At 47.4% G+C, this 14,826-nt stretch overlaps 1 protein-coding gene across 2 annotated transcripts in view; it reads left to right on the top strand.

Annotated features, from left to right (window-relative positions):
- The window catches only part of DENND6A (DENN domain containing 6A), a 30,260-nt gene extending 15,451 nt beyond the window's left edge, over positions 1-14,809 (top strand). For both annotated transcript variants that reach the window (XM_083489335.1, XM_083489336.1), the window contains exons 11-20: positions 990-1,085; positions 2,256-2,350; positions 2,889-2,954; positions 3,049-3,113; positions 3,247-3,336; positions 3,566-3,619; positions 3,701-3,810; positions 4,862-4,964; positions 5,596-5,670; positions 11,202-14,809. In XM_083489335.1, coding sequence (XP_083345461.1) covers positions 990-1,085; positions 2,256-2,350; positions 2,889-2,954; positions 3,049-3,113; positions 3,247-3,336; positions 3,566-3,619; positions 3,701-3,810; positions 4,862-4,964; positions 5,596-5,670; positions 11,202-11,327 — 880 coding nt within the window. In that variant the 3' untranslated portion in view covers positions 11,328-14,809. The remainder of the gene's footprint in view (positions 1-989; positions 1,086-2,255; positions 2,351-2,888; positions 2,955-3,048; positions 3,114-3,246; positions 3,337-3,565; positions 3,620-3,700; positions 3,811-4,861; positions 4,965-5,595; positions 5,671-11,201) is intronic.
- Positions 14,810-14,826: the final 17 nt, after the last annotated feature.

The following is a 14,826-nucleotide window of genomic DNA, read 5'->3' as shown; positions in this document are numbered from 1 at the left end:
AAGCAGAAATGTGTTCTCCCTGTGGATAGACACAATTGGATGAAAGAAGGACATGGGTTGTGTTTCACCACCAGTATTGGATGGAACTGACCCCATGTACCGGGGCTTAAGCCTCTCTGAAACCAATAGGACAGATTACCATAACTTCAAGTGGTGGAGACTTGGAGTTAATCCCCTAAAAATTTTGTTGATGTCTTTTTAATTTTAAAGAAATACCTTTATTTTAAAGTACAGTGGTACCTCTGGTTACGAACTTAATTCGTTCCAGAGGTCCGTTCTTAACCTGAGGTGTGCTTTCACTAATGGGGTCTCCCTCTGGTGCACGATTTCTGCTCACATCCTGGGGCAAAGTTTGCAACCAGGAGCAGCTACTTCCGGGTTAGCGGAGTTCATAACCTGAAGCATGTGTAACCAGAAGCATGAGTAACCAGAGGTACCACTGTACTTCACTTTAAAATAAGTGAAGTGTATAAAATAAGCGAAGTGTTCGAAGCAGCTTACAAACACTTCAAAAATAGAATCAAATTAATAGCAAGTGGGACTCAGGACAAAATGTTTTAGTGTGGAGAGTTCCTGTTCAGAGTTTCAGCGAACCAGCTGTGCTTTTTTCTTTGACACCCCATTCATCCCTTCCCCCAGCACTCATTTAGTCTGCTGATACTTCTAACTAGTATGCTATTTTGGCCACATAAGGATCTACATTTGGAAAATATGTTCTCTATTAGGATAAGGGTAACAGTTCAGTAGCATGTATTTTGAAAGACAGTAGTAAAATAGCAACAATGTAGCAAAATTTATCTGTAAGAACCCAAGAGAGTTTTTTCCCCCCATCTAATGGACAATGTCAATACCAAGCTGACATCCCTGGGTAGGGGATGTTCCAAAATCATGGAAAAGACCCTGTCTCCAATTGATAATTTATTGAGTAAATTTATAATAATCTCTCTCTTTCCACTCACACACTTTTCTTCTGTGTGTCTGTTTCACAGCTGTATCTCACCTCTGAAGTACTATAGTGATTTTAGGCCTTATTTTACAATACATGACAGTGAATTCAAAGAATATACCACTCGTACTCAGACCCCGTAAGTAAAATGGATTATACAGTTTTGATATTTAGACTCATCATTTAATCATAACTCTTGACTTTAAAGGATCCGTGTAGACTAGGGACCTTAGCCTAGGAAGCTTTAACAAAAGCCCTGCCCTTCAGTTTTCTAACAGTGCTGGCCACAGTCAACTGTTTTAATGGAGTCTAGTGTTGAGAGATGGAAAATAGAAAGCAGCTGATGTTTTGATATATTCCAGTATATAGAGTTTCAACTTGTACTAATACAAATTCTGATTACAGGACTGTCAAGACATCCTCCTAGTCAGAATAAACATTTCTTAAATCTAGTAAGATCCTATATGGTAATAATAGGAAAAATAACACCTAAGAGTGAGAATTGCAAAGGACTCTAGAAATAAATTCTGGGAAAACAGGTTGCCCCTTAACACAATATTGTCAAGAAAGTAGTGCCATCCCATAAAAAAAGATTCAAGTATGTTTTGTCTTTCTTTTTTAAAAGAAGCATTGTAATTTTACATTATGTCATATTTTCTTGTAGAACATTGTGGACCTGAAGGGGTTTTTTTCCCTTTAGCAGCTTTGTTGATTACTGTTAATAATTGTCAAATGATTGTATATATTTTAAATAAATAAATTTGCAGTTAGGGACCTGCTTTGAAAAGAATATCCTATATGGTATACCAGAATTCCTATGTATGGGTGACATTCAACTAGTTTTACGCAGAGTAGACCTATTGAAATTAATAAAAATTAATTAATTAGTCCAGGGGTCTGCAACCTTTAAGACAAAAAGAGCCACTTGGACTGAAGAAAAAAAAACTGGGAGCCGCAAAACCATTGCGACATTTAAAACAGTGGGGAGTGTTGGGGCACACAATGCGCCTCCTCCCCTCGCTAGTATCTGCCCCGGAGCCGCGGCAAAGGTGTAAAAGAGCCACATGCGGCTCCGGAGCCGCGGGTTGCTGACCCCTGAATTAGTCCTTCCTCTTCCCCCTTGCACCAATGAAAGGAGCTTTCCTCTTCATGGAAAGGCTACTGTAGATCCAAGCCTTAGTCTTCAGTTCATCACGAGGCTAATATTGGTGTTTTCTACAACAGACTATCCAGACTACTTCTCTGGAATGTGGTTACTTTAAATCTATGCAGAGGTTATTGATCTTATTGATAATCTTCCATATTTCAGGCCTTCTGTCATATTAGGAGTGACGAATCCATTTTTTGCTAAAACTCTGCAACACTGGCCACACATCATCCGAATAGGAGATATTAAACTGTCAGGTAATTTTTTTAATTGACTGAAGATTTTTTCTGCAGTGTACAGAGTATTACAAGTTACTGTCTTTCCTCCTTTAGCTTAGTTAAATGTGAACAAAATGTGAAATAATAGGGGCATTATTGTTAAGAAGTAGAGAGGTGGTTTCGATTTAATGAAAATCTACAGGCTGGTTTTGCCTCTTCAGTTGACTCAAGTCACTTTATAGATTAGACTTTGCAAAAACGGAACTGGAATAGGTATAAGTAGTGATAGGAAAAAAATATGCAAAGTACTATCTTTCATAACGTATTTCCAACTTTTTTGAAATGTGATGAAGTGTACATTTAAACCAACAAAACTCTGCATGAAGCTGAATAAATATGTTTTCATCTATGAAAATATTTTGTAAGCTTGGCTGTTTACAAAATTGTATTAAACTTATGTTTTACATGGTTACACCAAAAGATGTGCAACAACCTCTTGGATGAACATGCCCCGGGCTCTTCAGAGCTTCGTATCTGAGTGATTATACTCACAGTGTCTCTTCCTTCATTTTGGCAGGTGAAGTACCAAAGCAGGTGAAAGTGAAAAAGCTAAAGAACTTAAAAACTTTGGATTCTAAGCCTGGTAATGTTTCATCACTATAACCTACTATTTGCAGAATATTGTTATGGGCCAAAACCAGAGGACAATCCCATGGTGGTTGTTTTTCCCCCCATAGGTGTTTATACATCTTATAAGTCATACTTGAACAGAGATGAAGAAATCATCAAGCAGTTACAAAAGGTAATTTTAGAATTGTAGTTGAACTATATGAATGCACTCTTAGTATCAAGTCTGTTAAATATTAGATACCCTTATCAACAGTGTATTGCTATAGCTTGAGGTTCTCCTCGTTTACTGTGATTGCCTTTTTTAGGGAGTACAGCAGAAGCGTCCCGGAGAAGCTCAAAGCATAATCCTTCGTCGTTATTTTTTGGAACTGACCCAGAGCTTCATTATTCCTCTAGTAAGCTGCTATGTCTATGACACTTCTATACTGAACAATGAACATAACCAAGGCTTTGTAATCTAAACCTTTAAGAAGCTAAAATAAAGTTAATAATCTGAAGAGTAGTCACAGTGGGTTCTGAGGCCAGCTTTTGAACAGCCATCAGAAAATGCTTAAGAAATGTAATAATATGGATTTGCCAAACGCAGAGATTCAACATCATTATTTTTGCATCTATTTGTTCTAGGAACGATACGTAGCAAGCCTGATGCCTCTGCAAAAGAGCATATCACCTTGGAAGGTGAAAATTCATTGATAACCTAAATATTCATTTTGTGAATAGCTGCTGGCTTCTGTGCTTATAGCTGTGTTTCTCTCATAGAGCCCGCCACAGTTGAAGCCATTCAACCAAGAGGAATTTATGAAAACTCTTGAGAAAGCAGGGCCTCAGCTCACCTCTAGATTAAAAGGAGACTGGATAGGACTCTACAGGTAATTCTGTTTTATACCTTGACTATTGCTAAGATTACAGCCTGAGAGACATCCAAATTTCATGTTAAAAATATTTTGGAAGCAGCAAAACAACAACAAACAACCCTTGCCTCTGATGCTAATTGAACTACTTTGTAAAATAATGTTATGGTTGTTGCCCCTTTTATAAATATGTTTAACTTGTTGTTCACATTAGTAGAGTCTTATATATCAGTGGATTTTCATGACTAATTGATCAACAGTTGGCTACCAGGCTAAGTTCAAAGTGTTAGTACTGATGTACAAAGCCTTATGTATTGTTTGTTTTTAAACTGCTTGTTTTGTGGGAAGCAGTTTATAAATGAAATAATAAAGAAACCTTTTTGAGCTGAAGCAAGAAGAATAGTATACAGTATTCCAAGTGTGGTCGCACTATAGATTTGTATAATGGCATTATGATAGTGATAGATGCATGATATAGCATGGATTTAATCTTTTTCCCAACTGCTGGGTCAACCCCAAGGTGTTGTTGCTGGTAAGTCACCACCATTTCAGAACTCCTGAGCATATACAGTATGTGAAAAAAATTGTTGTAGTGCTGTGCATCATTTTACACTTGTTTTCATTGTGTTACATTTGTTATTTTACCACCCAATTCACTCAGTTTGGAGAGGTCCTTTTGGGGACTCCACTTTCTACATTATTATTATTTATTGAGTTTATATACCACCCTATACCCGGAGGTCTCAGGGCGGTTCACAGAAAACATAACAACATATAAATCAGAATAAAAACAACAACCCAATAACACTCCCCCATTCAGAGAACTGTCCATTTAAACCTACTCTCTGCTGCCTACTTCACCAACACCTGATCCATAAGTGAACCGCTCCTCTTATTCCATAACTGTTAACTTCACTCAGGAGTCTTTAGCGAGATACCTTGTCGAAAGCTTTTTGAAAGTACGTTATGTCAACCTCTAGCCATATGCTTGGCAGAGCAATCTTGTAACTTTGATTTCGGAGTGTCACCTTGTTTCACTAGTAGAACTAATTTCCCCTTTGTCTTAAAGGCATTTTTTGAAATCGTACAACTTTGACGGCTGGTTCAGGACTCGGCGGAAAGAAATGACACAGAAGCTGGAGGCGTTGCACTTAGAAGCGCTATGTAATGAGGTCAGGAAAAACTGCTTTGCTTTAAGCTTTTTCTTCCTTGTCTTCTCTGTAGAAATAAAAAGCATAATTTGTCCTTGAAAACCCAATTTAAATGGTATGGCCAGTGAGGGCATTTCCACACTTTTCATTTGCCCTGTGCCTAGAAGGCATGGGCCCCAAGCAGTTTTCCCCTTGCCCTACTCCTTTCCCAGGAAAAACCTACTATTGAGCTCTAAATTATGAGCAAACAGCAAGCTGGAGAAAACCCAAATACCTGTTTGCTCCGATGGAGCGCTAAGGAGCAGCTTCCCCTGGGGGAAAGTAGTGGAACAAGAGGAAGTGTGGATAAGCCCTGATTAGAGTAGCATTTGTTAATGGCTGGGATCCAAAGGGCTATGCATATTCTCCCTTATGTACATTGGGTCTTTTCAGCTGCTGTCTTCTAACTTGAGTTCTTTGTGCCCTCTGAAATTTTCTCCAAAGTCAAGGGACCCTTGGGAGATCAGCACTGCCTTAGGTACAGGGGCTACCACTCAATAAAGTGGGCATTTAAGACATTTCCTAAAGCTCCAATGATAAAAGTCCCCCCCCCCCATGCTTTCATTGTAAAGAAATTAACTGAATCTGATTTTTGAACATATTCTTCTGATAGGATTTGCTTTTCTGGAGTCAGAAGCATACTGAAGTGGAAACAGTGGATTTAGTTTTGAAATTAAAGGATAAAGTGGTAGGTAGACAAATTGGTGGGTAAATGTATTCAACGTACTGTTCGTCCATTATCAGTGCTTTGTGCTATGTTTCATTCTTACTAGTCTAGTCAAGTATCACCTACTCCATCAGAGCTTGAATTCACTAATGAGAGGTTTCCATCTCCCCCCCAGTCTCACTGCTTAGCTTGTACTTGTCGTACTGGACCTGTCCCTAAGACCTGCTGGAATGCTCAATCGCCTCATTTTTGAGTACTATTATTAGGGGGAAGAGTAGTGATTTTAAAAAAGCTCCATTATTTGGTTTCTCTAGGAGAAAGGACAAAGCTACAGAGCAGGATTATCAAGCCTCTCTAAAGGCCCAACATAATTCTTCATCTTTAATCACAAGGATACTCAGGAGACCTCTAGAGCAGATTCTCAGTCCTATGGGAAGAGCTAGTCTTACTTGACTTCTGCCTTCCTAGGCAATGGAAATAGCTCATAATTAAGATACTACAACCCCATCTGTCGGAAAACATTTAACGTGAATGTTCTTCCTCTTCTTAGCAGAAGAAAACCTGCACAGCAGCCAAAGTGATCTTAGGGAAATCCAGCACACAGCTATCGTTTTCTGTGCATGCTTTCCACTCCTGACCAGAAAAGGGTGGGAGGTAGCAGGTTGAGCACTGATAAGCCTTCTCTGCTGAGTTTCTTGGCTAGATTGGAAGGATGTGGGTTGCAATAGTCCATATACTAGGTTCATTCTCTCTCTTATTTAGCACTGTTACTCCCTTTTTATTGCTGGCTTTGTCATGTGTCTACTTAAGCCCCCCTTTTTGAGGCAGCTTCCTTGCATTTTCTCCCTGGGCACACTTGTTGCTTTTCAGCAGATCTAAGTAGCCATTCCTTGGGTAGCTTGCATTATAAAGGTACATCACTACTGTACTTCCAACATTTCCCTACCTGCAGCTTTGCTTGAGATTGAAGAAAGTTGCTTGCAGAATATGCTTTCTTGATAGTAAATCCCTCTGGTGGTCGCATGTAGTTACTGAAGAGAACTGCATTTACAGTGGTACCCCGCAAGACGAATGCCTCGCAAGACGGAAAACCCGCAAGACGAAAGGGTTTTCTGCTTTGGAGGCGCTTCGCAAGACGAATTTCCCTATGGGCTTGCCTCGCAAGACGAAAGCCCATAGGGAAATCTCCGGGGACCTCTTTTAAAATGCTGGCGGTCGGGAGCAAAGACCTTCGCCCACAGCCGGCCCCCAGAAGAGGTCCTGGACCTCTCCTGAAGGCCGGCGGGGGGCAAAGGTCCCTGCTCCCCCCCGCCTGCCTTCCCGGGACAGCGGAGACTTCTCCGCTGCCCCAGGCGATCCCAAAATGCTGGCGGGCGGGAGCGAACGCTTCGCTCCCGACCCCCAGCATTTTAAAATCTTTGGGCGAGTGTCTGCAAGCCTCGCGCGCCCGGCAGGAGGTCCCGCCGGGCGCACGAGGCTCGGGCGGCAGCCTGCGGCAGCCTGTCACCCGAAGCACGGGGAGCCCTTCGGAGAGCTCCCCTTGCTTCGGGCGAATGCCTGCAAGCCTCGCGCGCCCGGCAGGAGGTCCCGCCGGGCGCGCGAGGCTCGGGGCGGCAGCCTGCGGCAGCCTGTCACCCGAAGCACGGGGAGCCCTTCGGAGAGCTCCCCTTGCTTCGGGCGAATGCCTGCAAGCCTCGCGCGCCCGGCAGGAGGTCCCGCCGGGCGCGCGAGGCTCGGGGCGGCAGCCTGCGGCAGCCTGTCACCCGAAGCACGGGGAGCCCTTCGGAGAGCTCCCCTTGCTTCGGGCGAATGCCTGCAAGCCTCGCGCGCCCGGCAGGAGGTCCCGCCGGGCGCGCGAGGCTCGGGGCGGCAGCCTGCGGCAGCCTGTCACCCGAAGCACGGGGAGCCCTTCGGAGAGCTCCCCTTGCTTCGGGCGAATGCCTGCAAGCCTCGCGCGCCCGGCAGGAGGTCCCGCCGGGCGCGCGAGGCTCGGGGCGGCAGCCTGCGGCAGCCTGTCACCCGAAGCACGGGGAGCCCTTCGGAGAGCTCCCCTTGCTTCGGGCGAATGCCTGCAAGCCTCGCGCGCCCGGCAGGAGGTCCCGCCGGGCGCGCGAGGCTCGGGGCGGCAGCCTGTCACCCGAAGCACGGGGAGCCCTTCGGAGAGCTCCCCTTGCTTCGGGCGAATGCCTGCAAGCCTCGCGCGCCCGGCAGGAGGTCCCGCCGGGCGCGCGAGGCTCGGGGCGGCAGCCTGCGGCAGCCTGTCACCCGAAGCACGGGGAGCCCTTCGGAGAGCTCCCCTTGCTTCGGGCGAATGCCTGCAAGCCTCGCGCGCCCGGCAGGAGGTCCCGCCGGGCGCGCGAGGCTCGGGGCGGCAGCCTGCGGCAGCCTGTCACCCGAAGCACGGGGAGCCCTTCGGAGAGCTCCCCTTGCTTCGGGCGAATGCCTGCAAGCCTCGCGCGCCCGGCAGGAGGTCCCGCCGGGCACGCGAGGCTCGGGGCGGCAGCCTGCGGCAGCCTGTCACCCGAAGCACGGGGAGCCCTTCGGAGAGCTCCCCTTGCTTCGGGCGAATGCCTGCAAGCCTCGCGCGCCCGGCAGGAGGTCCCGCCGGGCGCGCGAGGCTCGGGGCGGCAGCCTGCGGCAGCCTGTCACCCGAAGCACGGGGAGCCCTTCGGAGAGCTCCCCTTGCTTCGGGCGAATGCCTGCAAGCCTTGCGCGCCCGGCAGGAGGTCCCGCCGGGCGCGCGAGGCTCGGGGCGGCAGCCTGCGGCAGCCTGTCACCCGAAGCACGGGGAGCCCTTCGGAGAGCTCCCCTTGCTTCGGGCGAATGCCTGCAAGCCTCGCGCGCCCGGCAGGAGGTCCCGCCGGGCGCGCGAGGCTCGGGGCGGCAGCCTGCGGCAGCCTGTCACCCGAAGCACGGGGAGCCCTTCGGAGAGCTCCCCTTGCTTCGGGCGAATGCCTGCAAGCCTCGCGCGCCCGGCAGGAGGTCCCGCCGGGCGCGCGAGGCTCGGGGCGGCAGCCTGCGGCAGCCTGTCACCCGAAGCACGGGGAGCCCTTCGGAGAGCTCCCCTTGCTTCGGGCGAATGCCTGCAAGCCTCGCGCGCCCGGCAGGAGGTCCCGCCGGGCGCGCGAGGCTCGGGGCGGCAGCCTGTCACCCGAAGCACGGGGAGCCCTTCGGAGAGCTCCCCTTGCTTCGGGCGAATGCCTGCAAGCCTCGCGCGCCCGGCAGGAGGTCCCGCCGGGCGCGCGAGGCTCGGGGCGGCAGCCTGCGGCAGCCTGTCACCCGAAGCACGGGGAGCCCTTCGGAGAGCTCCCCTTGCTTCGGGCGAATGCCTGCAAGCCTCGCGCGCCCGGCAGGAGGTCCCGCCGGGCGCGCGAGGCTCGGGGCGGCAGCCTGCGGCAGCCTGTCACCCGAAGCACGGGGAGCCCTTCGGAGAGCTCCCCTTGCTTCGGGCGAATGCCTGCAAGCCTCGCGCGCCCGGCAGGAGGTCCCGCCGGGCGCGCGAGGCTCGGGGCGGCAGCCTGCGGCAGCCTGTCACCCGAAGCACGGCGAGCCCTTCGGAGAGCTCCCCTTGCTTCGGGCGAATGCCTGCAAGCCTCGCGCGCCCGGCAGGAGGTCCCGCCGGGCGCGCGAGGCTCGGGGCGGCAGCCTGCGGCAGCCTGTCACCCGAAGCACGGGGAGCCCTTCGGAGAGCTCCCCTTGCTTCGGGCGAATGCCTGCAAGCCTCGCGCGCCCGGCAGGAGGTCCCGCCGGGCGCGCGAGGCTCGGGGCGGCAGCCTGCGGCAGCCTGTCACCCGAAGCACGGGGAGCCCTTCGGAGAGCTCCCCTTGCTTCGGGCGAATGCCTGCAAGCCTCGCGCGCCCGGCAGGAGGTCCCGCCGGGCGCGCGAGGCTCGGGGCGGCAGCCTGCGGCAGCCTGTCACCCGAAGCACGGGGAGCCCTTCGGAGAGCTCCCCTTGCTTCGGGCGAATGCCTGCAAGCCTCGCGCGCCCGGCAGGAGGTCCCGCCGGGCGCGCGAGGCTCGGGGCGGCAGCCTGCGGCAGCCTGTCACCCGAAGCACGGGGAGCCCTTCGGAGAGCTCCCCTTGCTTCGGGCGAATGCCTGCAAGCCTTGCGCGCCCGGCAGGAGGTCCCGCCGGGCGCGCGAGGCTCGGGGCGGCAGCCTGTCACCCGAAGCACGGGGAGCCCTTCGGAGAGCTCCCCTTGCTTCGGGCGAATGCCTGCAAGCCTTGCGCGCCCGGCAGGAGGTCCCGCCGGGCGCGCGAGGCTCGGGGCGGCAGCCTGCGGCAGCCTGTCACCCGAAGCACGGGGAGCCCTTCGGAGAGCTCCCCTTGCTTCGGGCGAATGCCTGCAAGCCTTGCGCGCCCGGCAGGAGGTCCCGCCGGGCGCGCGAGGCTCGGGGCGGCAGCCTGTCACCCGAAGCACGGGGAGCCCTTCCGAGAGCTCCCCTTGCTTCGGGCGAATGCCTGCAAGCCTTGCGCGCCCGGCAGGAGGTCCCGCCAGGCGCGCGAGGCTCGGGGCGGCAGCCTGTCACCCGAAGCACGGGGAGCCCTTCCGAGAGCTCCCCTTGCTTCGGGCGAATGCCTGCAAGCCTTGCGCGCCCGGCAGGAGGTCCCGCCGGGCGCGCGAGGCTCGGGGCGGCAGCCTGTCACCCGAAGCACGGCCGCCCGGAGCTTGCGGGGCGGGAGGTGGGAAGAAGGGCCTCCCCTCCCACCGCCAGCCCTCAGAACAGCCTTCTGAAGGCTGGCAGTGTAAAGAAAAGCCCCTGTCCCCCCCCCCCAGCCTTCAGAAGAGGTCGGGGGACAGACTGTCCCCGGACCTGGTCTGAAGGTGGTTTCCCTAGGAACGCATTAATTGATTTTCAATGCATTCCTATGGGAAACCGTGCATCGCAAGACGAAAAAACCGCAAGACGAAGAGAATTGCGGAACGAATTAATTTCGTCTTGCGAGGCACCACTGTACAAACATTCTTAGAGAATACTTGGTAGTTGTGTTTTCCATTAAATTTTAAATTAAATCTACTATCACTTCTGTTCAGTGTGAGAGACCACTTCAACCAAAGCTTGATTTTAAATAAGAACATTGGAAGTTTCCATATGTCAAGTTGGACCATTGGTCTGCCTAGCTCAATATTGTGCACACTGAACAGCTGTGGCAGCATTTCAGAGGAATATTTCCCTAACCCTACCTGGACATGCCAGGGATTGAACCTGTGACCTTCTGTATGCAAATTCTCCCTTAAAAATTGGAAGAGTGTTGAAAGCTTATCTGTAAACAAAAAGCAAAATCAACAGATGGCAGCCAAGGGTATGCCCCAAGAGAAGGTTCCAGCTACAGTGAGCTCAGCTTGCATGAATCCTGAATGTACTGAGGCCCTTTTAGTCTCAATTACACATGAGCCACTTTGTGTCTCTTTTTGGATGCTTGCACTAATATTTAGCCAATGTGTGTATTTTCCTGGTTCTTCTGTCATGCTTGTTTTCATAAATGCTGACTTCTTATGGATTTTTTTTAAGATGACCATGAATTTTTAATTGCAATTTCTGTGGTTATAGGCTGATGGAGAAAACTTACCTGTGAAACCAGGCACTGTGGAAAAGTTACAGATGCACATTGATTCAATTATTCTTGCACTGCCAGAAGATTTACAGGGTATACTCATCAAAACGGGCTCAACGTGACTAACTGGACTTTTCTGCAGCCATATGTACCACATCGCACATTTGAAAGGTGTAAAGGCACTTGCAAAGAACAGTGGACATGCAAAGGATATGGTCCTGGAAACGGACCGCGTTAATACTTAAAACATTATTTTAAGCAGCCCCTTAGGTTCAACTTGAATATGGAAGGAACTGATTTTTTTATTTTTTTTTGCATATGTTTAAAATTAAGTGCTCTTACTGAACATCTGCATGCATCTTAAACTTCCACAATGCAGTGCAGACACTGCAGAGCTTCTTAAATGGGTGCTGATCTGCCCAATTGTATTAAACTCAGGGGAAGCAATATTCCTGTTGGTTTCAATGACTATCACACTTAATGGAATAGCTAGTAGCTGTCCAGTGAGTACTTCGTCTTGATATTTTACTTCCTCTTAAGATCTCAAATGCTAGTCTACTAAATATTATAATTCAGTTCAGTTATTCTAGAGCTGATGGCCAAACGTGAATTCATTTATTCAATTTATATCCTGCCTTTCCTTCAATGAGCTCAAGGCACGGTATATGAGTCCCCACCCTTTTACCCTCACAGCAACCTTTTGAAGTAGACTCCGCTGAAAGATAGTGACTGGTTGAGGGTCAGTGAGAGTCATTGCCGAGTGAACATTTGACCCCAGATCTTTCCAGTCCTAGTCCATTACTAACCACTAGTATACCACTCTGGCTCTCACACTGGTTTAACAATTGGGATCATCCCTGTAGTTTTGAACACTCCTCCATTTTCCTTCTGTTAGGTCCATATATCTTTGCCCCACATTCCTAATTACAATAATTGGAGCCTGCTCTAGTATTTCAACTGGGAAAACTCGGGTTACTGCTTATCATTGTTTGCAGGGTGTATTGATTTTAAATCAAGGCAGTACAAATCCCAATTTAAATCAGCAAGAAAAAAAGGCTGATTTAAATCATTCTCATGGATAAATCATCTTATTTCCTAAATAATGGTGCAAATCTCACTACTGGGGCCCTACTAATTTATAACTAAATAAGCATTTATACTGTTTCATTCTTGTAACCAGGCCTTTCATCTTTTGCCTCACTACATATATTTTGTGTGCTTTCCTTCTTCAACCTTTTAAAATAATTGCATGTAGATTCTTTCTTGCACTTGGCACCCATGACAGTTTGTGAGGTTAAGTTTGGGAGTATAGGAAGCTGAACACTGGACAATTGTCTTCTCTCCAGTGTTGCTCCTTTCTGTTTCGCTATGCTTTTGCCAAGCCCTAGCCTCACAGAATCAAACAAAAGTAGCAATCAAAACTGAAATGCCCATGACTGATACAACAGAAGTAACTTGGCAAAGTGTAGGTGGAATGTAAATATTAATATCTGATAAATTATCCAATTAGTTCTTCATACATAGAAAAGCCTCATTTAATTCAATGGATCTGGTACTGTATAGGAATATACAGTATTCAGTTTACGTGTAACTTTTAGGGCCAACATGCTTATATTGAGGTTATTTAATATTAACCTAGTTGGTATTTTAGACTTCGTATTTACATTTTTAAAACTAAATTTCACATTTGAAAAAAAAACAGGTGGGGAATTGAGCTTTTTAAAAAACAAAACTGAAACTAAACATTGCTTTTTTAATCGACTTTGACTGTGTCCCCACCCAGGACTGAAACCCGATTCATTCTTAGTTTTGAGGTGGTGTGATTAGAGGTAACCATAGTCTATGCAGTTCAGATATTACAGCAGCTCAAGCTTATTTTAAACTATGGAAAGGAATATGGAAGCCCAGGGAAGAGGAGCACACAGACTTGTGATTTTCCTCCCTCTCACATCAGCTTTGAGACATCTGAATCAAATGACTTGAGATTACAGAGTGTAATAGTGAATTTACTACCTATCAGGTCACAGATATGTTTCTAGAATATAAAACTAGTGGTGCCCCCCCTTAAAAAAAGAAAACAAAATTAAGTGGGTGCTTCTTGTCTAAAGTCTTAAGCTTGCTATCATAAGTCTAAATTTTAAATTGTGGCACAAAGATTAAAATGGCAAAGGTTGATTAACAGAAACTTTGCATAATGGCCATTCCAGAAAATACACATTGAATGTGTTGCGGAGTTTGTTGCACATAGACCAGGCTGCTGAACTAAATGCCTCTTACTCCCTCATGCCCAAGCACGAATGGGGAGACGAGAGTGCCTTGAGTACAGCCACAGCCTTCTTTGTATGGTGGTGGCTAGAGAGAGCTACCTCACCTCCCTGGCCCCAAGTTAGGGCTTTATCTTTTCCAGCACCATTATGCATACATGGGACTGATCATGTGCAAAAGCAGGTCTGTGTGTGTGGATTCCCCTTGGTGGGTTGGGGTGATGATCATTTACACCAAAGTATGTCAGTTAAATAGCAACAGGAATACTACTTGCATCAAATCAATGTCCGTCCCGATTTTGTTAAATGCATTAGGTGCTTTGCTATCATGTCATAATACTTAATTTTAACTGCCTTCAAAGAATGTGGTTATGTAAGAAGAGGCTGATTTTAATCTCCTGTTTCTCTAGGGAAGCCTTTTGTGATTCCCTGCTATAACAATAACCTTCAAGTATTCTGTCCACAGGTAAAAGCAACAGACAAGTGTGGACAAGTATGCTAAGTTCAACCTCCATGAGCTGGAGAACAAACTTCTGAAGCTGGGAGCCCTTCTGGGTTTGTGGATGCTTCCTGTGTGATTTTAAATTGGGGGTTCAAAAATCTTGAGACCTTTCACAAGTACAGGAGGCTCCCAGCTTCTGGGTAGTACACATTTTGTGCATTTCTCTCCACTCCACTTACTTTTACAGAGAAATAGAATACCTGAAGAGGGTTAATGTATATACTATAAATATATGCATAATGAGCCATTTCTCATTGTAATAAATTATTCTTGCTAGATGCATAACTTTTTTTTTTCAACACAAGAACATAGGAGTTTGATAACTCTTATGAAATAGGACTTGGAGGAACCTTCCAAGAATGTTATACCAATTCTAACATGTACCAGTATATTGTGGTATGTTACCATTAGGAGCAGAAATGCAACAGCTGGGTCAAGATTTAATGATGATCAATACTCCACCACATTTTATTCATTTATTTCAGGCCCGTTGTAGGAAAAAGACTGCCTTTCTATGACATTTTGTACCATTGTTTAGAGTCTTTAATTTTAGCTATACACTACCCTCTGTATTTTTAAGGAGATGTATTTTTAATATTCACTTACATGAATTCCAAATCAGAAGTTGAGAATAACATGTATAAAAGATGACTTCAACAATTATGCCACTATTGCATTAATATTTAACTCACTGTTTTGCACAACTAAGTAGCATTTTAAAAATATGGCCATTAAATCTTCATTAACTGAAGCATTGCATAGTATATTGGAACTAGCTACATTAGCTTATTTTCTAAATGTATTTTTTTAAGGCAAATAAATTTCACTTTTACAGAAACTTTGTCCATGTTTATT

The sequence above is a fragment of the Podarcis liolepis genome, assembly GCF_965112155.1.
Source record: "Podarcis liolepis genome assembly, chromosome: 2".
Lineage (NCBI taxonomy): Eukaryota > Metazoa > Chordata > Lepidosauria > Squamata > Lacertidae > Podarcis > Podarcis liolepis.
Note: the sequence above shows the minus strand (reverse complement) of the source record. Positions and strands in the feature narration are given on the sequence as shown.